At 41.4% G+C, this 27,891-nt stretch overlaps 1 protein-coding gene across 3 annotated transcripts in view; it reads left to right on the top strand.

Annotated features, from left to right (window-relative positions):
- The first annotated feature begins 1,944 nt into the window (after positions 1-1,944).
- LOC114555214 (zinc finger and SCAN domain-containing protein 2-like) overlaps positions 1,945-27,891 on the top strand; it is a 46,891-nt gene continuing 20,944 nt past the window's right edge. For all 3 annotated transcript variants that reach the window (XM_028577455.1, XM_028577452.1, XM_028577454.1), the window contains exons 1-4: positions 1,945-2,275; positions 12,961-13,563; positions 16,238-16,296; positions 24,382-24,610. In XM_028577455.1, coding sequence (XP_028433256.1) covers positions 2,104-2,275; positions 12,961-13,563; positions 16,238-16,296; positions 24,382-24,610 — 1,063 coding nt within the window. In that variant the 5' untranslated portion in view covers positions 1,945-2,103. The remainder of the gene's footprint in view (positions 2,276-12,960; positions 13,564-16,237; positions 16,297-24,381; positions 24,611-27,891) is intronic.

Genomic DNA, 27,891 nt, shown 5'->3' with positions numbered 1-27,891 from the left:
CACTATGACCTATACCGATCCCTGCTAATTGAAAAAGGATATGACGTGCCTTCATGTATGATAGGAGATATGTAAAGGTACTTTATTGTCACAAACATGTAGCAAAATTCATTCTCTGCATTTAACCCATCAGCAGTGGGCAGCCATTTACAGCACCCGGGGACCAACTCCAGATCTGAGCCAGTGCCTTGATCAAGGGCACTGACTGGAGAACCTAGTATGTGTTCTTGATGGTGGGGGAAACCCACGCACACATGGGGAGAACATACAAACTGCACACAGAAAGGCCCGGAAGGACCTGGATTTGAACCTAGAACCTTCTTGCTGTGAGGCCACAGTGCTAACCATTGTTGATGTCCTTCAGGTTGGGATTGTAGGCTGTAGCAAGTCTTTGTAGGAATCCTGTAAGATAGAAGATATCTCCTACAAACAATTTGAAAAATCTAATTGCGAATATTTTTACTGATACTGCAATTACAATATGTTTCACTACTTAAGAGAATGATCACTTTTGTATCTTTATTCTAATTTCCATTAAAAATATATCAAAATGATTGCGGTGTGATTTCCTGTGAGGAGCTGTACCAAACAAAGTTCTTTCTTCAGTGTGTAGAATAGGATGTGTAGGCCCAGACATCTTTACAGCACCATATGTTGAGAATGATATTTTTACTTGTTTTGCCTTTAACAAATATTGCACCTGCTGCATAGCACTAGTTCGATAAAGTTCTGAGTAATTGTTCAGCCCAAATATCTACAGGTGTTGATGTTGTTAAGGTTGTTATTATGGGCTGTAGCCTGTCTGTGTACATCCTGTATAAGTTATAGGTGTTTCCAACATATAAACGCTAAAAACCTCTAACACCAAAATTAGAGTTGACTACTGGATTGCTCGGCGATGGGGGGGAGGGAGGGGGGGTCTCCAAGATTTTGTGCCCAGGGGCCTCTGCATTGTTAATATGTGCCTGACCCATGTAATTGTGCATTCTTTTTTTGAAGATTATTTTTTTGGGCCATTTAGGCCTTTATTGTGACCACCTAGACATGAAATGGGAGAGAGAGGGGGAATGATGTGTTATTATGGAACCCACGCAACTTCTAGGCAAGACCCGCCCTTCAATAGACTGTGTTTACGTGAGATAACAGAACCTGATTTGTTCAGGTCCTGTCCCCTGACCAGTCGGCTATCCTAACCTTAACTACTCAAAGTCAATGCCAAACACCGACCAATCGTCTGCTCCGTAGGGCGAGACTTGCCCAGAAGTTGTGTAGGATCCATAATAACGTGGGAATGACATGCAGGAAACCTGCAGGCTCTGTATCGAAGACTGAGCCTCTATATATTTCGGCACTCACTCTACCACTAGGAAACCCTAACCTGATAATTGTAGATTCTGACCAGCAGAGGCAGCAGTTCAGTTTTTCTGTGGGCTCAGAGGAATCCTAGCTTTTATCAGTGGAACTCCATTTAATTACAGTGATCCATTGACTCACTTTAGATTCTTCAGGACCCTTATGTTTGATACTGTATCCTAGCTCATTATATTTGGAATTCTTGTAAAATAAAAAAGGAATACAAGTCTCCTTAGATATAATATGTAACATCCATTCTAGTAGGACTGTACACATCCTATAAAACACTGAATTATTATGGGCGCCCAGGTAGCGCTCTCATATTACAAGGTTTATTCCTCGACGCAGATGCCCAGGGTTCAAATCCGACCTGCAGCAATTTCCTGCATGTCTTTCCCCTCCCTCTCCCCTTTCATTTTTAGATTGTACTAATTAAAAGCAGAAATGCCCAAAAAATAATCTTAAAAGAAAAAAATCTATATTATTATATTGTATAAGTGCTTTTTTTTTTTTATGTATAGAAATTATAAATGATTTATTGGAACTAAACAAAAAAGATTTCCGATAGGACTGTGAAAATGGAAAGAAAAGCTCCCTCCCGTTTCCCGTCGGACCTTAATGAGTGTGACAGCCAGCGGAAGTAAACAAGGCTGCTGGCCGTAGCGTTAGCTGCATGCTGCTGTTGAATGAGCTGGAAGACGGTATTGTAGTCGTAGAGCAGATGATTCTTTCAGCTGGAACTAAGCAACAATGTCTTCAGTTGAGTGTTTGAGAGAGTTTGTCACCGAGCGACTAACTGCTGCTGCTGAACAAATATTCCGAGTTGTTGAAAAAACTATCGTCGAGTACGAGGAAGAGATCGCTCGGCAGCGCAGACTGTTGGATGGCGTTTGGAGACCAGAAATCAGGTTACACAGGATAGGTGAGTTTAACCGCTACTATTTGAATCTATATGTTACTGGTTCTATTTGAATCCTGGTTCTATATGTTACACAGGATAGGTGAGTTTAACCGCTACTATTTGAATCCTGGTTCTATATGTTACACAGGATAGGTGAGTGTTGGAGCCATTTCACCACTTTGTTTGTATAGGCTAGTATGTTGGTTATGTCAAGGTGCAGTTTTATGTTTGAGCACTGGGTGGAGCATTGCTTTGGGAAGGCATTAAGCTAATCAACCACAGGTATACAGGTGTGTGGAAAACGGGGAAAGCAGACAGCTTTTTACCGTGTAAGTTTCGGCAGCGTTTCAGTTGTTTGACAAGGAAACTAAACCAGAAATGAAATGAAATGGACTCTATGCTTGTGCGACGGTAAGCAGGCCGTTATACAGAAAATAAATGGATGACAGCACCGAAATACAGACAAATTGTGGACATTGATTATTGGCACGCAGAATACGCGTCCGAGCAAGTTCTCCCCTGATCCCACCATATTGGCCTAATGTAGGAGTTGATAAAAGACTCTACATTAAAGTAAAAAGCTTGCTTAAAGAGCTCGCAAGGATCGCCATTCAAGGGATATGGTAACAGCTGATCGAGGACGCCTTCGTGGGACTGTGCAGTCAGAAACGCCATCGAGGGATTTCTGGGCCTTGAGGTGGGTCGTTTGTACAACCAACCACGATAGTTTCTACTCGTGCAGCAAAGTCGAGGAACCGAACCGAGCAGTGGATCACGCATTGGGCGATCGGGGGCAGCTGGATGCAGTTGCGCGGAGCAATGCAGACTGGAAACTCAGGTGCGGCGACGCAACATCGGCAGCTGAGGACAGTTTCTTTGGACCAAGGCCAAGTGGGAAAAAAAGGTAAACCGGTAGCACAATACATGGCCATTAACATTTAAAGTGTGTGCACACCATACAACTAACTGAAAATCCAATGCATTGGTTTGAACTGGTATCTAAATAAACTGTGGGTTTATCTGAGACATGTAAATGTATTTTAAAGTGTATTTCAAAGAGTTGTTTTTGATTGTGTTGGTTGAATATGGCTTCTGAAACAGGAGTACAAATTGAGTGTATTAATGCTGATGAGTTCACCACGGCTGACAAATGCGCAGCCAGCGGTGAAATGGAAACACAATCTGTCACTAAACGTTCCGTTAAACTAACACAAAAAGCACTATTGGATGAATTGGAAACGCTGCAATAAACAAGAGTCCAAATTAAACAAAGCATCTACTCTAAAAATAAAAATTCAAGAGTTGATGCAGGACAGAAAATATGAGACGGAGGTGCATTGTACTTTTGAGGAATACACAACTCTGTGCGATGAAGCAAAGGAAATTCCTACATCTCTGTTAAAACTTTTACCCCCTGCAGAAAAGGAGAGACATGAGATATGGTTCAAAGCAAAGATGCTGGGTGTTATTGAGCATGTGGAAAACGTGAACAAGTGGTTGGCAAATGCAGACGTTATCAAATCTGCTGAAAATATGAATAAGGATTGTGATGAGTGTGACGTGAAACCCGAGGACAGCATTTCCAATGTTGGAACAAACGTTTCTGTACGACAATCTTGTCATAAAAGTCACGCCAGCTCAAAAAGCAGTTCATCTTCTACTGCATCAGCAAGCTGAGGCAGAGAGAGCTGCGCTTGAAGCTGCGCCGCAGCCTTAAAGGAGAAGCACGCTCTGGAAGAGCAAACAGATGAGCGAAGGAGAAAAAGGGAAAGGCTGGAGATCAATACGGAAATGGCCGCTTCTGCTGCTAAATTAGCAGTGTTATCTTCTTTCAGTCCCCAAGCTCGCTCAAACATACAGTCAAATGGGATGGAATCTTATTTTGAAAAAGGAGCAAGGTTAAAGGACCATTCCACCACTTTCCAAATTCATGATAAAGAAGCAAGGTTAAAGGAAAAAAATCACCACACTAATTCCACAAGCAGAAGAATATAAACCTACTCTTTTGGACATGCAACAACCTCCACTCATGCAACAACAACCATTAATGTGGCAACATACATATTGGAGTGCAACACAAAACCTTATTAGTGAACCTGTTTTGGACCCTCATGTGCAACTAACTAATCGAAATGTCAGTAAGTCTGAATTACAGTTGCAAAGAAAGGATGAAACCTCAGCACTGTATGACTTACTGCAAAGGCAGAATGAAATATCAACATTGCTTATACAACAACAACCTGCTGTTTTATTACCACCAAGAGAAATACAATTTTTTGATGGGAATCCTCTGGAGTATAAATCCTTTATAAGAGCATTTGAACATTGTGTGGAGAGCAATGCTATAGCAACAAAGGGGATTGTTTGTATTTCCTGGATAAGTACACAAGAGGACATCCAAAAGAGCTAGTTCGTAGCTGTCAGTATATGGTCCCAGACAGAGGCTATACTATGGCCAAACAACTGTTACAAGAACACTTTGGCAATTAACATAAGATCACCGCAGCATACATGGAGAAAGTCCTAAGCTGGCCAGGAGTAAAACCAGAGGATGTCAAATCTCTTCAAGCATATGCACTGTTTTTGTGGGAATGTTGTAATGCAATGGAGGATATGTTCTACATGAAAGAACTGGACATGCCGGTGAATATGAGAGCAGTGATTCTAAAGCTTCCATACAAGCTAAAGGAAAAAATTGAGAGTTTCTGCTTGTGAAATACTGGAGAAATTCAACCACAGGGCAAGATTCATGGATATTGTCACATTGAGCGTGAAGTCAACATGGTGTCTGACCCAATCTTCGGAGACATCCAGAACACGCAGCTCATTACAATGAACAGGATGACGTCACAATCAAAGCCAAGATTTACAGGAAACAGTTTTGCAACCACTGTTACTACTGTCGACCCACTTCCATCTGAACAATCCACAAAGTACAATCCAGTTCAGTGGCAAAGTGGTTTATCTGTAAACTTTTTAAAAGAAAAAGGAGTCTGTTTTGGTTGCCTCTGCATTGGGCATATGAGTAAGGATTGCGACAAGCGCTTGACTTGCAATATGTGCAGCCAAAACCATCCCAGCGTCCTTCATATCAACCCAAGGAAACGTCGGTGAACAGCGCACTGATCTCTCTGCAAACATATGGTCATACAGGGGCTGGGATTAGTGATGGGATTTTATCCATCCTACCAGTTCAGGTAAAATCCAGCAAAGGAGACAAAGTCATACAAACTTATGCATTTCTTGATCCAGGCAGTACAGCCACATTTTGTTCAGAAACCCTGATGATGAAGTTAAATATGACTGAAAGGAAAACTCAAATCAGTCTAAGAACCATGGGCTCAAGTTCATCAGTTTCCAGTCACAGGTTGACTGGTTTAGAGCTTGCAAGTCTCACTGGAAAGCGGTTCTATGACTTACCAGAAGTCTACACTCAGGAAAGAATGCCTGTAGGAACAGACAGCATCATCAAAGAAGAGGAACTGGCTAAGTGGCCATACTTGGATGGTGTTGATGTGCCTCGCATACAAGCGGATGTGGAGTTGTTGATAGGCACCAATGCCTCCAAGCTGCTTGAACCCTGGGAAGTTGTCAATAGTCATGGAAATGGACCCTACGCCATTAGGACCCTATTGGGGTGGGTTATTAATGGCCCCATTCAAGGATGCAGTAATGAGCGGTGTGAGAGAGGCCACACTGCTACTGCTAACAGGATCTCCATAGAAAGGCTGGAGGAGTTGCTGAATGATCATTACAACCAGGATTTTAATGAACCTCCAGCAGATGACCAGGAGAAGGAGACAAAAAGTAAAGCAGCCACAGCGAAGAGGAAATCTAGCTGTGTGAAGAAACAAGATGACTCAAGAGAGGAAGAAAGCCACTCCCTTGAGAGAGAGACAACCAGGGGGAGTAGATTTTATGAAAGTAAGAGCAAGGGAAGGACCCCCAAAGCCACCTCCAATCTGATAAATGACACAAAGTCGTACAAATAATTTTAATTTTATTTAATTCAGTATTTCTTTGTGTGTGTGTATGTGTGTGTCTTTGTGTGTGCGCAATACAGGGCTCCAGACTGCGACAAAATTGTGGCATTTTGCGACCGAAATTTGAGTGTGCGACTGAATTTTACATCCAGTTGCACATGTGCGACCAGCAAATTTGCCCCCTTTTTTACACGTTAAATGTCGAAACGTAGGTTTTCAAGCTTATCTGTCCTCTGAAAATTGACAGAGCGGTGCTGCGACACAAACGCACACACTCGCACACACGCGCAGAGTTGCAATCGGCGCAAACTACGTCGGCTGTTTGGTTGAAGTCGCAGCGAGTGATGCCGATAAAGTGGTTTCAGTTATGGTTACAGTTTTTAAAAACTTCACACAGACAGCGTTTGCTGCTATATGATATAAAAAACAGTCACGGTGCTGTTGATGTTACACTTCCTCTGAGACAAGCAGCAGGCTCAACAGTGTGCAACTGTGCCCTGGGGACTGACTGACAGGCTGAGGTTGTAAGGCAAGGCAACTTTATTTCTACAGCACCTTTCAGCAACAAGGCAACTCAAAGTGCTTTACATGAAACATTAAAGAGCAATTAAAAACGGTCATGATGAAAATACAACAGGCTAAACAAGTTACAGTGAGTAAGAAATGAATAATTATTCAATTTAATAGGTTGTAGGGACGAGTTTGGGAGGAGAGAGGGGTTTTATTTTTATTTTTGTTTAATTTCATTCTAATAAAATAACAATGTTCTAAGTACATAGGATAAATAGGTTTGGAATTATTTTTACAACTGAAATAATTGTTTTGTAATTACAGAGGGAAAGTACCGAAAAAATGTACCGTTATAATTTCAGGTATCTGTACCAATATTGGTTCAGATGTGAAAGGTACCCAACCCTAAGGGTAGTAGCCTAAACAATGCATGTTTAATTTTAAGGTGAATTCATTGTAATTGTAGACTAGAGTTGGTATATTTTTTATATTTTATAAATATATATATTTATATTTTTTTGTTTACTGTCATGACAGCAATGGTGCCTTCTATGTTGCATCTTATAAGTACTAAGTATTTATTAGTAATACAGTGGAAATTAGTAGAAATGTGAATATTTGGTTAGCATGTTGATTTACGGTGTGTGCCCCTAAATTTTCTGGTTGCGCCCCTAAAATTTTCAGTAGGGGGCCACTGTGCTCCTAGTGAAAAAAGTTAGTCTGGAGCCCTGGCGCAATAATTAATACTATGCATTGTCTGGATAAAATATAATGAAATAGCCTAGGCCAAAGGTTTTCACAGTGGGGACTGGGAGGGTGTGCAGTAAAAATAAAAGGGAGAAAAAACTAAAAATATTCCCAATTATTATGGGTATTGTTATAAAAGTATTATTGGTAGGCCTATTATAAAATGGGTATCTTTATAAAAAATATAAAACGGTCAGAGTAGCCCTGCAGCCGATTCAACATGTAGCTATAATAATAATAATAATAGGCGCATAAGCTACCTAGTGTTTCCTCTATATTGATTTCTGCCGCCACAGTATCAGAAATAGGGCAGACACACATCAGGGTTTCCTGTTCCTATGTACATGTAGTATATAAAGTCCTAATTCCACGACTCTACAGAGCCGTGTGCTCTACTGAACTCAAGCCAACTGTCCTCCGCTCTCTCTCAACTCAACTGGAACAGTGACAGGACGTCATCACCCGCCAAGTCATGGCAACCAGATAAACAACAGGGCGAGTACACCCTATGTCAATGATTACACCGAGTACACTTGTCACTCAATCTCAGGCAAAGTTACAAACAGCAACGAAAGCCACAACTTGAAATCCGCCCTCACTCAGCTTGTGCGTGGCAGGCACTAGCGGCGCCAGGATTTAGATTATAGGTGGGCCTCCAGAAAACTGGACGGGCCAATTACAATAAGCCAAAAAAAATGTATTCAGGTTCCCCCTGCATTCAGACAGCCAGACACTAATAACGTTAAGACAGTACTTGCCTTGCTGGTGTGAGGGGGGGGCTACGGGAGGACTTGATGGGGAGAGGGCGGCCGAGCAGGATGGTAACCCGTCACTTGTAACGGCATTACTAAAAATGTCCTCCTCCTGCTCCTCGGAGTGTTTCTTGCTGAATTTAAATGAAAACAAGCTGCTTTGCTTCGCTTTGCGTTTCATATTAGCTAACAGCTCCACTCTGGGTCTGTCTCATTGAGCTTGCTTGAAAAGCTTGCGCGCAAACGTCTTTCATTTCATTGGATCACTTGCTGGTGACGACGCAGCCTGTGGGCGGGGCTTAAGAGTCCACACGTGGGGTAGAAGCCTCTGATTGGCTGAGAAGCTTTCACTCAAAGCTTTCCTCGGGCTGCTTATTGGATGAACTGCTAGATGGGTCAAAATGGGCGATGATGGGTCTCTCTATGGGGAACTCACATGATTCCTCTACCTGTTTCACAGTTTAAAAAATAGCGGCGCAACTTAGTGGGCGTTATCCTGGTAATTTCTCTGCGTGAGAAATACAAGGTGTGGCGTGTGAACGGGTTGAAATGCGTGTGTCTCACGTCCAATGTGTGAGACTTGAGAGCCCTGGCTTCATTATTGTTATTTGTTTTTTTTAAATCAAACTTTATTCAGAAACATGGATATATAGCAGGTAAACCACATCTTATGTAGGCCTACACCACTAACAAGCTATAAGTCAAAGTCAAGAAAATATAACCAAAGCAAAAAAGATTCAGATTTATATTTAGTAAATCTTAGAGATATTGGCGTCAGCTCCAGAAAGTTTGGCCTGTTTTTTTAATTTATGTATATAAATGTTGTTAAAATAATGATCAATCAATACTTGATACTCTGAACCTAAACTTCTATGACTTTTCATTCAAAAATAAATTCCAATAGGTGTATGACTATATGAAGTATTGTCACCAAAATTCATCACACTGGTCTCACATAATTTAGGCTACTTTGGTGGGAAAATCACAATTTTGACTCTGTGCGTTCATCAATAAGTAAGTCTGATGTTATGCAGGATTTATGAATGTATGTTACCAACAGTAGGCTAATTCACGAGGGTGCTATTTTATGTGTGAGATAATATTGCGCATCTGTTCATGTGCACTGCAAAAGTTACGTTTCTGTTTATTGAATGCGTTATCCAGTGCAAATATAACCGAGAATGTAGTTTAATCTCAGTAATGATGGTATGTTAGGTTATTACTGTCACTCTGTTGAAGGCAAACGTTCCACTGTAGGCTACTGTCGTTACACAGATCACGGGGATCTGATTGAGTCTAGACTTTATGGCACCGTAGTTAAGTGAAAGTAGGTCAAGTTGTAATTTACTGCCCCTGCATAGCCGTGTAATACTGTCTATTTACAGAGGGCATTTAAATGTCTGATCGTTTCTATGTTAACTGTTAACCCATAGTAGTAGAAAACATTATTTATGCATAGAGATATAGTAAAATAAAAAGTGCTTACCCCCCCCTCCCCCACACCCTTTTTCTTAACCCAACAGTCCCAGTACCAGCGCAGGGTTTCCCAGACTAATTTGTGGCGCTGCGTCACAGAATCAACACCGGCCACCACATATTGCGTTTCGTTATTCGTCTTCTTTTTTTTACGCTATTTAAAACATGCAGCGTATTAGTTCACCTGCATTTTTCTTTCCTTGCGCTCCCTCAGTCTCTCTGCCTCTAGCCCCTCCCCCTTGTGAAGTCTTGCGCCGCGCGCATGACCGCATCGACGCTGCACTTCAGGCTCAGAGGCGATCGTTAATAATAGCATGCTGCTAGTGGTCTTGCAATGGGATTAACTGTACTAATAAAACCGTAGGAGGACCACAGCCACATCGCTGTGAAAGCTCCCTGAAAGCCTTTTATCAGAGTCTGGTTGTTACCCCAGTCCTCTGCAGTCTCCTCCGCTCCATATCTTTATAACGGAGCTAACTGAAACTAACTGGAGCTAACCGCTAACGGAGCTACCTTTTGTTAACCAAGCCTTCAGTTCTCTTTGCCTGTATCCATTAACTGTATTTATGGACTCAAGCCAGAATAAAACCCGGAATTATATTAAATTGGCTGTACAAGTTTCCAACTCAAAGTTGTAGTTTAAAACGAAATCTGCTCAAATGAGATCTTAATGAGCGCAACCGGTCATGTAACGTTACATTACACAACATGTTTAGGATTGCCAAAACATGGATGAAAACACTTAAGAAAAGGAACAATGATCTAAAAAACAAAAATGAACAAGAATTTACTTTAAGATAGACATCTAGCGTCATATATGATTTAACAAGAGTTAGGAGGAAACAGTGTTGAGATTACATGTACATGTAACTTTCTGTATGGATTATAGTACAGTATTTTGGGTAAATTTTATCTGCCGAACCGTTAGGCCTACAATTGGTAACTGATTTAATTGACAGATCACATCATGGCTACAATTTCCTGTCATTTGTTTTAATTTCAAAGAGCAATTTGTTCTATTTTAGCAGAATATGAAGCACGAGAAAGACAGAAATTAGTAGATTTTAATCTGTTTATCGCAAGTAATATTTTATCGCGATATTCAACAATGTTGGGGCATATTGCATATTTTCCTCATATCGTGCCGCCCTAATAAATACCCTGAAATTGTGTCAGAAGCAGCATAGTCCAACAATATTTTCATTTTTATCTGTATCATCTTTTAGTCTAATTTGTTTAATATGTAAATAGTTATTTAATTTTTATATTTACTGATAATGTTAGCTGGTCATTTTTTACACTTTAGTTTAGGGCTGCAGCTATTGATTATTTTAGTAATCGAATATTCTACCAAATATTCCATCGATTAATCGAGTAATTGGATAAGAAACACTTAGTAAGAAATACTTAGTAAGCAGCAATAGTAAATATTTATTATTGCTGTTTACTAAAAAAAAGGAAACCTGTAGCTTGTATATATACAAAAGACAGGTTTCCTTTTTTAGAAAAAGCAAAAAAATGTATTGCCAAATTCCAAGACCCTTAAAAAAAAATACATTACAATAGTACATTTTTGGTGGCCCAAATGTTAATATTTTTCACTCCATTCCCCTTCTTGCCTCTGGCTCTTTGCACTGGATATGCAAAAGAGCTGTTCACTGACCAGAGGGTAAATGTGACTGTACAAAGCTTACAGAAGGGCTATTCAACTACACTGTTCTGGGGGACACGTTTTCAGAAGCCTAATACACTAGGAGCATAGATGTATCTATTGTGAGGAAAAAGAATAAAGAATGCATGATGACGTCATTCACGTGCATATTAAGTAGCCATGCTGGGGGGGAGGAGCCGGTTTGTCTCCGGCAGTAGCTAAGTTTCCAAAGATTAGTAGCAAACTAATAAACAGTTAGACTACAAACCGACAGCTTTCGTTTTAGCTTGGTAAAATATCGCTATTAGCAGAGTAGCATGCTGTAAGCTAGTTGTGTAAACAGCGCGGTGGACGAGAGCAGCAGACGTTATGGTGCGTTCTTTTTGTTGATTTACGAGTCGTTTTGTGGAGTTACGAACCGGAAGTTGCAAAAAGAACGCCCCCGAGGTCGTATATACGACTCATCAAGTCGTCTGAACTCCGAGGACCCCGAGTTCACTTTCAAAGATGGCTACGTCGTGCATCACACGTAGTAAACATTGTGGTTTTCTACAATTTTAAGCACATTAGTCTTTGTTGTAACCAAATGAAGAAGTCGTACACATAGCACTGTATACTGTTACCTATAGGCATGTCTCTACAGTCTTATTAGGAGTTAAATATCGCCTGATTAGTTATTTTGGAGCTTGTGCAGCTGAAATTGGCTAGAGACGCTCGGTTGCTATATGACAACAATGGCTTTAAGCCGAGTCTGGAGCAGAAAGCAGAGCCGTAGCCTAACGTTAATCAAAACGTAATTTTCATGTATCAAACTGTGAAATATATTTGTGTAATATGTCAATAACTGGGTGAATAGAATCCTAAATGTTACTAAAAAAGTTACAAAAATCCATCTTTTCTCCGACTCGTAGTATTGTGTGACAAAAAGAACGAAACAACCCGCGGTACCTTGTGTCGGTTTGGCTCCGTGGAATCGATGAGTACACTGGATGTTGGTTACAGAGATGATGTAGCAGCATGTTTGCAGCTTAAAATGTCGGCAGCTTTGTACAATTACAACTCTGCTACTACTTGGAAAAACTGAACTCAGAGTCAACTTTGGCGAACGGGTGGAGTATCTTCAGTGCTGATTTAGAGAGCCAGACTACTCTTCAAAGCCAGATGTGATATAAGACCAACAAGGTCAGACTCCGCCTACTGGTGGTTGCTCTGCACTTGTGACCGATATCGCAAGACAATTTTTGTCACAAGTCTTGTCACATTTTAATCTCACGAGATCTCGTGGGACGAGGTCGGAGGTACAAAATGGCGCACATACGTAAAACGTGAAAAATAACAAATCCCAACCAGAGGGTGGCGATATAATCAATATCAAGGTGCTTTGGCCACGTGTTAAAGTCAAGTCCCAGCTGTAACAGTCCTTCCTTTTCAGCTGCATGAGTGCAAGTGATGAGCCAGAAGGCTCGACACGCTAACCCTCAACACTGATTGGTCAGGTGAGAGAGAGAGAGAGAGAGAGAACAAGTGTTCTGTTCTTTTCTCCAATAACAGTAGTATCATAATTCCTTTTGTTGTCTGTCCCTCCAGAGCTCCCACAGCAACATGTCTGTAAGGAGGAGGAGGTTCTCTCTGACCAGCAGCTCTGTATTCAGGAGAGGAACTCCAGTCTGGACCAAGAGGACCCAGAGTCTCCACAGATTAAAGAGGACCAGGAGGAACTGTGCACCAGTCAGGAGGGAGAGCAGCTTGTACTGAAGCAGGAGACTGATACCTTTATGTTGACTCTTACTTATGAGGAAAGGGACCACAGTGAAGGTCAGACTCTGAACTTCAATCCTGATGATGACACTCTAAGTGCAGCAGAGAAAGAGTCTGTAGCCAACATGCCAGTTATAACCTCTGTGGAATCAGAAGGAAACAGTGACCACCAGCTCCTCTCTCCCAACTCTCATGAAGCTGAGAGCCAAGATCAGAAAGGAGGCAAGCATGGAGACTCAGGATCAACTAGAAATGCAGAGCCAGAACCAAAGAAGAGACGACGCAAGAGAAGAAGTCTCAGCAACAACGTAGACAACACTAACGTGTCAGAGATTCACCCAAATACTCAAACAAGTAAAAACTTAAATGTCAAATGTGGGAAAGACTTAAAGTATAAATCAGCATTGCGGAGACACCTCAGCGTCCACACAGGTGAGAATCCTTATTCTTGCAAAACGTGAAAAAGGTTTCAGACAAAAAATGGCTTGTTGATCCACATGAAATCCCACACATGTCATAAGCCGTACATTTGCAAGATCTGTGAGAAAAAAAATTTGACGTTTCAGTATTAAAAAGGCATATGACAATCCATACAAGTGAGAAGCCATATTCTTGCAAAACGTGGAAAACTTTTCAGACAAAGTAGTGTCTTGTTGGTCCACTCTAATCGTTGACCATCAAAACACTGGTGTAGACAGCACCTATTGTGTGTTTTCATTTTTGGTTCATGAGATATGATGCATAATATACAATCTGGTTACAGCGGAAAGTTAAATGGCCACCATGAGGTGTTTTTGCCATGGCTCCATTTCTGAAAATGTTCAGGGCCCCAAATTGTGTACCAATTCAATGCTTTTATGAAAAAGTGAACATATCACCTGGACTATTCAGTTTATCCCTGTACTGTGTTGGACAAGTCTGTTTAAACAAATCCAACATACATTTTTTACTTTACATGATATAATATAAGCCTCTGTCCTGATTTTCAGGTCCTAAAGCATCCCCTGCTTTATAGTCTATTCTTAGATAAATGGGACCATAATTTACTAAATTGACATCATGCTGCTGTATTGAAGACAACATAGAACTAGCGATTTAGCCCATAAACTCTTTGTGTATACTGAGGTATTCAATTACATTTAATTTATAATATCAAATCATAACAAGAGTCACTTCTTTGCATACTTTGGGAATTGATGAAAGGGTACGTGAGCTCATCTGACAGGACTGTGGGGGGACCTCAGACCAAAAAGGTTGTGAACCAGTGGTGATGAGTTTTAAACACACAGGGCCCTATTTTAACGATCTGGAACGCAAGTATGAAACGCAAAACGCAAGTAGCTTTGTGGGCAGATTTCGGATGCTGTTGCTATTATACCGGCGGGATAAATGAGTCTTGTGCCCGACGCAAATCTAAAATGGGTTGGTCTGATATAACGTGAAAATAACCAATGAGAGCATCATCTCACATTCCCTTTAAGTGCAGGTGCGCTTGTTCCATGGCGGATTGCTATTATGACGGCGGATTTGCCTGGCGCACGCCAGCGGGAGCTGTCCGAGATGCAGCAAAGTAATAAATGCCGTGTTGACCGGGTGGCGATGTTGCTGCGGCCTCTTGGGTGCATCTCCTCAAGTCTGGAGAGGATTGCTGCAGCCATGGAGCGTGGGCCTCCAAACGCACCACCTGCTCCTGTTGTGCCCCTTCCTCCTCCATCGCCATCCACCCGCTCCATCAGGAGCACATTGCGCATTGCCACTCCCGGACCATCAAGTGTCCAATCCCACCGTAGTTCAACATCACGTCTCCTTAAGTCCTATAATATTTACTAATTTATGCCATCAACACATCCATGGTTCATGGAAATGTTGTGGAAAACACAAAAAGCCACAAAGCATGCTGGGACTTTTTGAGGACTGTACTGTAAAGTGCCTCCTGACCTATCCAAACACCTGAAGCACATTTTCAGTAATATTTTTCCTTGTAATTATGTATGGTTTGCAAAAATGGGAACTGCTGCGTCCGTGTAGATGAGGGAAGCAAGGTGTATGCACGTTGTGCGCACGCTACATTATGGCCAAGCAAAATAGCATCTGAATAACGTGCTACTGACTTTAGACCAGGTTTTTCCTGGTCAGTGGCGGAATTGTTTTCTCAAACTGCCAAATAGCATCAGGGAACGTTATGCGCCTGAACACGCCTCCTCTTTTCGCTGAACTGCCCCCGGGAGCGCAAACACATTCCCTAATTTACCGACGTGCATCTGTGGAGGGAAAAGTCCGTTGTGTGTCGTGTGCAAAATAGGAATGATACATGCGTTGGTGTACAAAGTTAATTGCGCTGGGTGCAATCGGGCCCGTAATCCTTTTGTTCATTAACCCTGACGACAGTGGTTCCCAAACTGGAGGGCCCCAAGTTATAACACATCAATAACTGGTCCTTATATTTAATAAATACATATCTATTCAGTTATAGGTCTTAGGTCCAACTAATTGTTGACCGTAAAAACATCGGGGTAGACAGCACCGATTGTGTGTTTTCATGTTTGGTTAGGGGGATATGATGCAAAATACATAATGTGGTTACATTGGAAAGATAAATTTCCGCCACAAAGCATTTTTGCGATGGCTCCATGTCTGATAATGTTCAGGGCCCCAAACTGTACAAGTATTCCAATCTAATGCTTTTATGAAAAAGTAAACCTATCACCTGGACTATTCAGTTTATCCCTGTACTGTGTGAGACAAATCTGTTTAACACATCAGATTTAGTTTTTGATTTTACAATAATTAAAGCCTCTATTCTGTTTGACAGGTCTTGAAACATCCCCCAAACTATCGATTCACAACATAAAGTCATTATGATAATGTTTACTGAGTGATAAATTAAGCGAGAAATGGGGTCAACAGACTTCTTTTTAGAGCCTGCTGAAAATTAGAGAGAATTCAACTTTAAGGAACTGCAGCATTGGCTTCACTATTTGGCCCCCCGAAGCTCCGTCCATTATTTTTTTTTACAGTCTATGGTCTCAGGAAAAAGAGACCAAGTATTCTGTTCTTTAATCCAATAACAGTAGTATCCTATTTCTTTTGTTGTCTGTCCCTCCAGAGCTCCCACAGCAACATGTCTGTAAGGAGGAGGAGGTTCTCTCTGACCAGCAGCTCAACATGCCAGTTATAAACTCTGTGGTATCAGAAGCAAACAGTGACCACCAGCTCCTCTCTCCCAACTCTCATGAAGCTGAGAGCCAAGATCAGAAAGGAGGCAAGCATGGAGACTCAGGATCAACTAGAAATGCAGAGCTAGAACCAAAGAAGAGACGACGCAAGAGCAGAATTCGCAGCAACAACGTAGACAACACTAACGTGTCAGAGATTCATTCTAATACTCAAACAGGTAAAAAATATTTCATATGTGACACATGTGGGAAAGACTTTAAGTATAAATCAGCATTGCAGAGACACCTGAGAATCCACACAGGTGAGAAGCCTTATTCTTGTGAAACATGTAGAAAAGATTTCAGGTGCAGTTATACCTTGTTGGTCCACATGAGAATCTGAGCTGAGAAGCCGTACGTTTGTAAGACCTGTGGGGAAAGATTCTATCGTCTTTCAGCATTTAATAGGCACATGAATAGCCACACAGGTGAGAAGCCATATTCTTGCAAAACGTGGAAAAGACTTTGGACGTAAAGATCATTTAGAAATCCACATGAGAACACACACAGGTGAGAAGCCGTATTCCTGCAAAACGTGTGAAACATTTTCAGCATGCGATGTAATGTTACATTTTGTTTGCACACAGACGTTACAGACAATGTACCATGGCGACATGTATTTGGACAACCTGATAGCATTGTTAGCTATCTAGCTTAGTAGCCCACACAAAACAAAACAGAGGTAAACAATGAACTTATATTTACCTTAGATTCGAAATTCGACTCTGTGTCCCAGTGCTTGACATGGGGTGCCAGCCAGGACAGGAAATGGTATAACGCAGGTACCTTTTTGCCACATGGATCACCGCTTATTGGCGCCAGCTTTTTGCAGAGACGAACAAATTTGTCCCGCATGCTTTTCCACCGCTTCATGCACTCCGTCATGTCCATTCCAACATTTTGGGAAATTTCCCTCCATTAATTATTTGCCATCTGACAATCTTTGTAGTGCATCGAAGACGAGTTATAAAGATGGTCGTACTTTCTTACTTCTTCTATAAGACGCTCCTCAACTTGACCCATCGTTGTTTTTACGAAACAAAAAACTCCGGGCAAAACAATGGCATTATAGAGGGACGGGAAAACCGGAAAAGCTACACGCCGGAAACGATGTATTAACTGACCAATCACAGTCCTTGCGGTCTGCGTTGCCTTGACGTGTAGTTACATATTTCGAGAGGTGCGCATCAGGCTACGGCGTAGGGTCCGGCGTAGACGCAGACCCCTCTGCGTCTACGCCGGACCCTGCGCCGTCGATTTGATGCACAACTGTAAAATGTTCTTTAGCAATGGCTTTCTTGCTGCAACTCGACCTATCAAATCAGCAGCTCCAAGTCTTCTCTTTCCAGTTGAAACTGAGACTTCTTATTACGACCACTATTAAGCTGTGCTTGAAGCTGTTGTCCTGTGAGCCGCCTATCACGCAAGTTGTTGACTCTCAGAAACTTGTCTTCTGATTCTGTTGTGGCTTTGGGTCTGCCAGACCTCTTCCTGTCAGAGTTTCTCCCAGTTTCTAAGTGCCTTTTGATAGTGAAGAATACTGTACTCACTGACACCTTGACTTTCTTCGCAATTTCTCTGTAGGAAAGACCAACATTCTTAAGTGTTATGATGGTCTGTCTCTCTTCCATTGTTAATAGCCTTTTTCCCGCCATTTTTATAGCAACACACTACTTTCTGCAGTACAATACTGTTCAAATAATGCTCACGAGGGTACGGTACCACAGTGTGTTCCAACAATACTTTTATACAAACAGAGGGGGTTGTAAGTAATCCAGACAAGTTAGAACACCTGGGGGAATTGGTAGCACCAACTTTCAAAGCTTAACCAACCTCTATTGCTGCAGAACAGCTTTACGTTGTTAACCCATTTCTTTTTCCCTGAAAAAGGCCTTTTTGTAAAATACTGAAATGTACATTATTTTTCAGTTCATTTTAGCACCGAGAAAGTTGTTTCCCTTTATTTCCTTCTCAGGAGGGGGGTGGGGATATAGATGTCTTTTTCAGCCCTTCTGAGTTTGCAAGTATGAAATCTATTTTGATGCGTTTTCCCATAACTTCGGTAATTTTACATATGTTAAAAAAATCGAAATTAATATCGATATCGCAATATTCATTGATATCGCAATATTCATTATTGATATCGCAATATCAAATTTTTTTCTATATCGTGCACCCCTAGTAGTATAATTCAGGTTTGAAGAAACACCTGAGAATTCACACAGTTGAGAAGTCATATTATTGCAAAACGTGGAAAAGATTTCAGCCAAAATACTGGCTTGTTGGTCCAATTGAAAACTCACACAAGTGAGAAGCTGTACATTTACAAGAATTTTTATATTTTGATATATTCTGTGCTAGGGTTGGGCGATGTCCCCTAAATTGGCAGTTGACGATGTTAACAGTAAAACATCGTGATGGATGATGATATCGTCGTCGGGGGGTGGGGGGGGTAGCTTTACATAAATATTTTTTTCTACTACTATGGGCCAACAGTTAACATAGAAACGATTAGAGATACATTTAAATGCCCTCTGTAAATGGTGCCCTGCTGGTAGGTTTTACAACTTGACCTACTTTCACTAAAGTACGGTGCAGTAAAGTCAATCAGATGTCCGTGATCTGCCTAACGACAGTACAGTGGGACATCTGCCTTCAACAGAGCGACAGTAATAACCTAACATACCATCATTACTGAGTTTAAACTACATTCACGGTTATATTTGCACTGAATAACGCATTCAATAAACATAAACATAACTCTTGCAGCGCACATGAACAGATGCGCAATATTAGCTCACAAATAAAATAGCACCCTCGTGAATTAGCCTGTTGCTAACGTACATTCATAAATCCTGCATAACATCGTCCCGTAGCTACAGGACCTCAGACTTACGTATTGATGCGCGCACAGAGTAGTGTCAACAAACTTAGTCCAATGAGGGGAGAAAGGAAAGTGTGATAGCGTTCCACTTTTAACTCTTTTTTTTCTCTCACTCAAGACCGATGTGTCCAACGTTACTAGAAGGTAGAGCGAGCTACAACTGACAGGGAGAGAGAGAGAGAGAATGTATCACTGCAGCCAATCCAGTCTGCTCATAGCGATGGTCTTTTTCACAAATAGGTTGCACGTAAAGGGGGAAAAAGTAGCTTCCACTTAAGGAGCCCTATGTCCTGTCTTTGTGTCTTTGCTAGTTTAAGACCAACGCACTTGTCAATTTCCCGTCCAGCGCCCGCGACTAGGATTAGTGTGACGGGGGGGGACCGACACATGATGGTGGCTCTCCATCGTGATGTCGGCCTGCCATCACGATGGACGATGATATCGTCCATCGGCACAACCCTATTCTGTGCTATACACTTCTCTACATCCTTCTGTTCTGGTAATTGCTCAGAAACCCCCTGTATATTGTAAATATATATAGGAAAGCATTATTAATCTTCTAAATGCCCTAGGTCTCTGGTTTGTTTAGGGTAAATGCGGACCTCCGGGAACTGCTGTTCATCAGCATATACAAAAGTACATAGAAAATCTGAAAACTTTCCCTTAAATTAACATTACCAGCTAATACTACAGCTACGAACGAGACAAAAAAATCCAATTAACTTTGAAGTGAAAACCCAGTGAGAGGGTCAAAGTTTAAGTTGAAAACACGTACAGCACCCATAAACCAGGTCAGGTCTATTTTAATGTACACAGTGCCGTGGTTAGCATTGCTAAGCATGCATTCACATTTCCTGTAGAATGTCCTAAATGACAATAACTAAACTGTTGCGCTGTCTCTTCTGTATCTACCCTTCACAATAAAAGTCTAGCTTAAATTTACTTGGATCATTTTCTAAAGAGACCACTCAATATAAAATTATTCATGCCGACTCCAGATATCAAACAAAAGCCAGACAGTATATCATATAAAGTTGCTGTGTGCTGTAAATTCTCCACTTCTAAGCATACAGCAGAACATAACGTCATCTAGCTGACAGGTAGAGCTTAGATCGGGCCCAAAAAATCAAGCCCGACCCAGCCCGAGCCCGTGCACGTTGTGTCCGAGCCCGGCCCAGCCCGACACATTAACTGGAATTATCAGCCCGAGCCCGAGTTCAACCCGACACTTTTTTAATACATGGGCCGTTATAACGGACGTTCTCAACTACAATACAGAGTTGTTTGAACTGCAGAAATCTGTTTTAAATGATCTTAATGAATAATGCAAGAGTGAAGCATGTAAACTGCGCTGTTTGTTTATTCAGAATGGAATGGATCGCAAATGGATGATGAAGAAACGTAAAAAAAAAAAATTAGCTCTCTATGAGGGCTTGCCTAGTATGCCTCGCCCTTATGCTTGGAGAAGTAACAAAAGAGGACGTTGAAGGCTGACTATCTTTTCTGGCACAGCGAACCTGCTTCATGTGTCTGTTCATCATCCATTCCCCACTGTTTTTGCTGTCATAGGCGAGCAGCGTGCCGCACTTAATGCACTTGACAAAGCCGACACACATGTTGTCACTTCCCACGACTTGTTTAAAATGGTTCCATACCTCCAACTTTCCTCCAAACTTGCTCAAAGGTAATTCTCCTTTTTTTCTTTACATCCTCAAGCTCTATGTTGCACTTAAGCTCCACAATACAGGCCGCAGACCTGTGATGCGTGCAAGAGGAGGAGACTCCGCGCATTACACATGTTGCATTTTGTAACAGTAGTCCAAGTTGTGTGACTTTTTGGACACATTTGTTACTTTGGCCTAAATATACCCTATATAGATAATATTTCTGATTATGGCATAGCTTTCTCCCCTCCCAATTAGGCTTTAGTAATAATTAAAAAAAAAGAGCGCCTGGTCTGGCCCGGCCCGAGGATAGTGGCGGAAAATAACCCGAGGCCCGGGTCAGGTAAAGAGAGCTCTCTTCCTCGTTCAGACTCCCCTGGGTTTGGTTGTTTATTGTTAATGATAATAATGATGAGACGAGACAGCACCGCCGTCATTACACACTGTCTTTTTCAACAATATTGCAGTCAGACTAAAAAAGTTAAACAAAAAGAATATAATTCTCTTTTATTTACATTGCCTTCCACCTGTTTGTGCTACTTGGTCCGGTTCTGGTGGTTGATCAACGCAGGTTTCCGCTGATTGGCTCTCATAACGGGACGGATTGGGTGGCGCGGGGTGCAGCGCCATGAGGCAGATGTGTATGTTTACTCCACATTTTAATTGTAATATTTTGTTAGTAAAATCTGAATCTGCCGTGTTCTCTGTCATGTAAATGTAGTAGTACAATGTTTTTCTCTGAATTCCTAGTACACAGTAAGTCAGTAGTAGGCTGGTTGCATATTCAGTGCTTTGTGGTCCTTCTGTGAGTAATCTTGGGGGAACAGTGGTTCTGGAGAATGCTACAAGCAGCTCTTATTGTAAATTTTCTGTCTGAGCAAAAACCTTCATCGCAACTCTATAACATCCTGGTAACACAACCTCGGTAATACAGAGGGTAATACAGCACAGTAAAGAAAGAAAACTTGATGACAGTAGTTTTGGTAAACACTACCACTTTTGTCCAAAGCGGCCGCTGGAATCAACACAAACTGAAAGTTACATATGGCCACTTTAACTCTACGTAATAGTGTAGAAATAAAACTTATTAACTGTTACGGCCTCCATTAAAAGGAACAAACAAAGGCTCAAAAGGGAATGGAGGATGCAACATATATAAAAAGAAGGATGCCAAACACCAAATTAACAATGATCCAACAAGCTTTATTAAATAATAAATACTCCCAAAAGTGACAAACAAACAAAAACAAAAAGGACTGGAGACCCCGGCCAAACAGAACAAAAGATGGGAAGACGCTGGACCAGCCTCGCAATGGGCCATTGCTCCCCGCATCTCCCCCTAAACTAACTAGAAAGGGTAAACTAATCCTAGAACAAACATAAAGAACGAATAACTGAACCACCGGTAATCTCCAGCCCAAACTAAAACAATAAACTAAGGCCCCGTCCACACGTACCAAAACGATCTTTTTTTACCCGTCTTCCCTGGATTCGTTTCAAGAATAGTTGCGTCCAAACGAATCCACTTGCAAATGACTCAATACGCTACTTCATAGTCCAGGCCTATAGGCGGCGCTGTTTCTGCTACAGAAATTCACCAAAAAACGGAGAAGAAGAGCATAGTCACTTCCACTTCCCATCGTAACCATATAACATGACTAGCTAGATTATAATTTTCTCTTAATACATACGTGGACTATAATAACTTTCACCACTGCTCATTTTATAAAGGCCGCCGCAAGAAAATGTCTTTGTTTACGTTGTATAATGTGCTGTTGGATTGCTTTTTATTTTGCATGATTGCAGCGCGCTAGATGCGAGCTAACGTTAGCGCGCTAACGTTCGCTAGCTCTAACATCGGCAGTCAAACAAACCTCAATGATCCATGAATGATGTCTTTTTAATAATCTATATGTTTTTCTTGCAGTAGCCTTTCTACAATAAGCCGTGGTAAAAGTTACTATAATCCGTTCAAGGAGTTGATAAGCCGACAGATTAGCTAGCTAGTTGATAAGTTTTCTACTTCCACTTTATAAACGGATAGCCATAGCAGCTAACGTTAACGTTACTTCGCTGCTGGAGCAGTCAGCTACTTTAGCGATGTTTAACGTTGGCTACATAACGTTAGCAATATATCTTGTGTAGAATCCAGAGGGAAGGGTCAGGGAGCAGAGACACAGTATTTAGATGAAGTGAGCTGGTGTAACCATGGAGATGGGACATGCTCGTTTAGCTTCCCCGCAGTTGTGTGTGCGTCAGCGGCCGTGGGACCGGGTGTAAAAGAGGGGTGTGGCGATGACATCATCAATACAGATCCGTATTCACCATCCATACGAAGCCAAACGAGAGCCGTTTTTGGATTTTTTCACCCTGAGACCTGGTTTCAAAAAAGTGCCTTTTCAGGCAGTGCGTTTGCAGGATTCGTCTGGACGGTCGGCCCAAACGATGTAAAACATGTGCGTTTGCACAAAAAAACGTTTCCGTGTGGACGGCCCCTAAAACAACAAAACTCCAGCACCTACATGTGCCTGGAGGTTGGGAAAACACAAACCTGCTTGTGGAAGAAAAGAAGATGAGGAGAAATCTCCTCACTGGTGTACTGCCAGTGTGCTCTCCGTGTGCTCTCCACTCTCTGCCTTCTTATCACGTCCCCCACTCTACCTGAGCACTGATTACTCTCATGTGTGCAACTGGGAGAGAGAGAGAGAGAGAGAGAGAGAGAGAGAGAGAGAGAGAGAGAGAGAGAGAGAGAGAGAGAGAGAGAGAGAGAGAGAGAGAGAGAGAGAGAGAGAGAGAGAGAGAGAGAGAGAGAGAGAGAGAGAGAGAGAGATGTAACATTAACAAAGACATGTGAACAACAAATCAATATGCTGGAGAGCCCCAGAGCCTGGGCGTTCTCCTACCATGTGTTTCTGTACAATTCATTTCATTATTTGCATGTAGGGTAGACAGCAATCAGTTTTTGGTGGACTGATGGTCCACCGCGAAGACATGCTTGGGTAACCCGTTATCATTAATAAGTTATCATTCACTTATTCAGATACTGACGCAAAAGGCACCCTTTATCATCTGATCCAGAAGCTCCGTTCATCATTTCTACAGTCTATGTTCTCAAGAAAAAGAGAACAAGTGTTCTGTTCTTTTCTCCAATAACAGTAGTATCCTATTTCTTTTGTTGTCTGTCCCTCCAGAGCTCCCACAGCAACATGTCTGTAAGGAGGAGGAGGTTCTCTCTGACCAGCAGCTCTGTATTCAGGAGAGGAACTCCAGTCTGGACCAAGAGGACCCAGAGTCTCCACAGATTAAAGAGGACCGGGAGGAACTGTGCACCAGTCAGGAGGGAGAGCAGCTTGTACTGAAGCAGGAGACTGATCCCTTTACGTTGACTCCTACTTATGAGGAAAGTGACCACAGTGAAGGTCAGACTCTGAACTTCAATCCTGATGATGACACTCTAAGTGCAGCAGAGAAAGAGTCTGTAGCCAACATGCCAGTTATAACCTCTGTGGTATCAGAAGCAAACAGTGACCACCAGCTCCTCTCTCCCAACTCTCATGAAGCTGAGAGCCAAGATCAGAAAGGAGGCAAGCATGGAGACTCAGGATCAACTAGAAATACAGAACCAGAACCAAAGAAGAGACGACGCAAGAGAAGAAGTCTCAGCAACAACGTAGACAACACTAACGTGTCAGAGATTCACCCTAATACTCAAACAGGTAAAAAGTCTTTCATATGTGACACATGTGGGAAAGACTTTAAGTATAAATCAGCATTGCAGAGACACCTGAGAATCCACACAGGTGAGAAGCCTTATTGTTGTGAAACATGTAAAAAAGAATTCCGACGTAGCGATGAACTTAGAAACCACATGAGAAGAGTCCACACATGCGGAAAAGATTTTGTAAGTAAAACTAACCTGAAAAGCCACATGAGAACTCATACAGGTGAGAAGCCGTACATTTGCATGACCTGTGGTAAAAGATTCTTTGACACTTCAGCATTAACAAGTCACATGAGAATTCACACTGGAGAGAAGGCTTATTCTTGCAAAACATGTGGAAAAGACTTTGGACGTAAAGATAACTTGGAAATCCACATGAGAACACACACAGGTGAGATGCCGTATTCTTGTGAAACATGTGGAAAAGATTTCAGACAGAAGGTTACTTTCAAAGTCCACATGAGAACCCACACAGGTGAGAAGCCTTATTCCTGCAAAACATGTGGAAAAGGGTTTGGGTATAGTAATACCTTGTTGGTCCACATGAGAAGAGTCCACACAGGAGAGAAGCCGTACATTTGCAAGACCTGCGGGAAAAGATTCTATGATGGTTCAGGTTTAACAAAGCATATGAGAACCCACAGAGGATAGAATCTAATCTAATATTGATCCTTTGAATTTTGATTATAAAGTTCTAGTAGTTCATGGTCAAAACTGACAAGAACCCTCAGAAGTGAGGAGCAACATTTTTGCAGCAATTGTGGGAAAAGTGACCTGAGGATCAACATAGACAGGAGAAACCGTCGAGCTGAAACTCTCGTAGAGACATGTTGAACTGAATGAAATACTTTTACAGTAGTTACATCTCTGATACTGAATGTTAAATATTTTGAACAAAGATGAGATGTAAATATCTTAATGTAAAGTTTCTCTTCATATGACTATTACTTCTGTTATTAACAGTATTTTCACAGTGAGTGGACAGTAGTGGCTGTTAAAATAATGATGTGAACTTCATGGTTGTTTTTGCTAAATGCTAATTTACAAAGTATCTTAGAATCACTTTTAGTTTAAAGTTTAAAGGACTTTAAATCTATGTACCTCAAGTAGTATTTGATACTTCTACATGAAGCCTCCTGCACAAGAAGTCAGGATTTACATTTCAGAGTGACTGACATCACTGTTTTTTATTTCTGTTTAAGAAATCCTATTGAATGTTAAAGTGCCTTTTTACCTTTTTGTTTCTGAGCAGATTGTGGCCAAATGTTCAGCATTTTGTTTAATAAATGAACAATGATTGAAAGTTATTCATCAGGCTGTTTTGGAACATGTTTCCAACTATAGAATGACTGCATGGTTTGGGAACCTTCCTGTATCATCAAAATCGGTATCGGTTGGAGTTTTAAACAGGAGCCTAAGATAAGCAGAGCTTAGAGGCTGTACTGCAGTACAACACCACAAACTGATTAATGTCTCAGGGTGGGTATTGGTTTATTATCTTTCATGTCATCTGTTTGCTGGTGTTGGGTGCCCATATCTGTTGATGGTTTAAGTCAAATTCCCCCATGGGGACAATAAAGTATATCAAAACAATTTCTGGTTAGTTCCAATTCTTTTTAGAGAATAAAATGACAACCGATCTAAGTGTTCAAACCCTACCTCATTTACACTTTGAGAACTCAGCAGAACAACATCCAGCTGTGTTAAAAATGTAATTAAACAATTATGACAATTTGGAAAAAGTTGCTTGATATACACTGAAATTAATACATAGTCTAAAAACGGTATGTTTGTATTTTAGTACAGCTGATTGACAGATTTCAGGGTTACTCTGAAATTACTATAAATGACACTGGTATTTCTCCTGAAATAATCGGAAGACTTCTTACACCTCTGCTTATTCGTTTTTTCTATAGTGTTACACGTCATGTGATGCCATTATTTGGTGTTGAACTGTTGTAGGAAGCAGGAAGAGAAACCCTCCCCCTGACTGCTGGTTTTCTGAAGAAGTAGCAGCTGCAGTTCCACCAAGCTGCCACTGAGTGTCGCTGTCTGACCGCTCTGTAACGGCCGCTCAGGGAACTGCTGAAGGAGAGAAGAGGAAAACACACTTTAGATACAAAGACTACTACAATAACATCATAACTTTAATTATTTGTACACATATGTTCCTCATAGGTGTTTATGTGATAAAAGGCCCGACTGTCTCACGTTAATTTAAGCAGAAATAGCCCGTTCTCTTTTTGAGGAAAAGCTGATTCACCAAATTCAGTTTTCAGTTTGAACACATTAGTGAAAAACCTTCACAACTCGACAAATATGAAACATATGACTCGGAATATCAATCCAGTTCGGACAGTATGGTCTACTGCCGAAATGAGCAGATGTTAAACACACAAGTTTGAATAAAATGCCCTCAGCTGAAAGCGGAAAGAAAAGCTTCCTCCCGTTTCCCGTCGGACCTTAATGAGTGTGACAGCCAGCGGAAGTAAACAAGGCTGCTGGCCGTAGCGTTAGCTGCATGCTGCTGTTGAATGAGCTGGAAGACGGTATTGTAGTCGTAGAGCAGATGATTCTTTCAGCTGGAACTAAGCAACAATGTCTTCAGTTGAGTGTTTGAGAGAGTTTGTCACCGAGCGACTAACTGCTGCTGCTGAACAAATATTCCGAGTTGTTGAAAAAACTATCGTCGAGTACGAGGAAGAGATCGCTCGGCAGCGCAGACTGTTGGATGGCGTTTGGAGACCAGAAATCAGGTTACACAGGATAGGTGAGTTTAACCGCTACTATTTGAATCCTGGTTCTATATGTTACACAGGATAGGTGAGTTCACATCATAGACAGTATATATATATATATATATATATATATATATATATATATATATATATATATATACTGGAGCAGCAGACCCCGTATCTCTGGTCTGAGACCAGTGGAGGATATCAGAAGTCTCTTTCCCGGTGCTGGCTGAGTGTTACTGAGCAGCCTCCAACTGAGCTTGAAGACGTAGATGTGACGTGAGCAACGTGTCTGAAAGTGTGAAGTCTTCTGGTAGCTGTGAGAGAGAAATCTCAATCATTCCCAATCTCACAGAGACGGAGAGTGTAGGTATATGTAAGGAGATAACATAGACACAGGCTAATTACTGATCACTAACATGATAGTTAACATTAGTAATTACTGATCACTAACATGATAGTTAACATTAGTAATTACTGATCACTAACATGATAGTTAACATTAGTAATTACTGATCACTAACATGCTAGTTAA

This window comes from Perca flavescens, chromosome 5 (genome assembly GCF_004354835.1).
Source record: "Perca flavescens isolate YP-PL-M2 chromosome 5, PFLA_1.0, whole genome shotgun sequence".
NCBI lineage: Eukaryota > Metazoa > Chordata > Actinopteri > Perciformes > Percidae > Perca > Perca flavescens.
The sequence above is the reverse complement of the archived record's forward strand: the minus strand, read 5'-3'. Positions and strand labels throughout refer to the sequence as shown.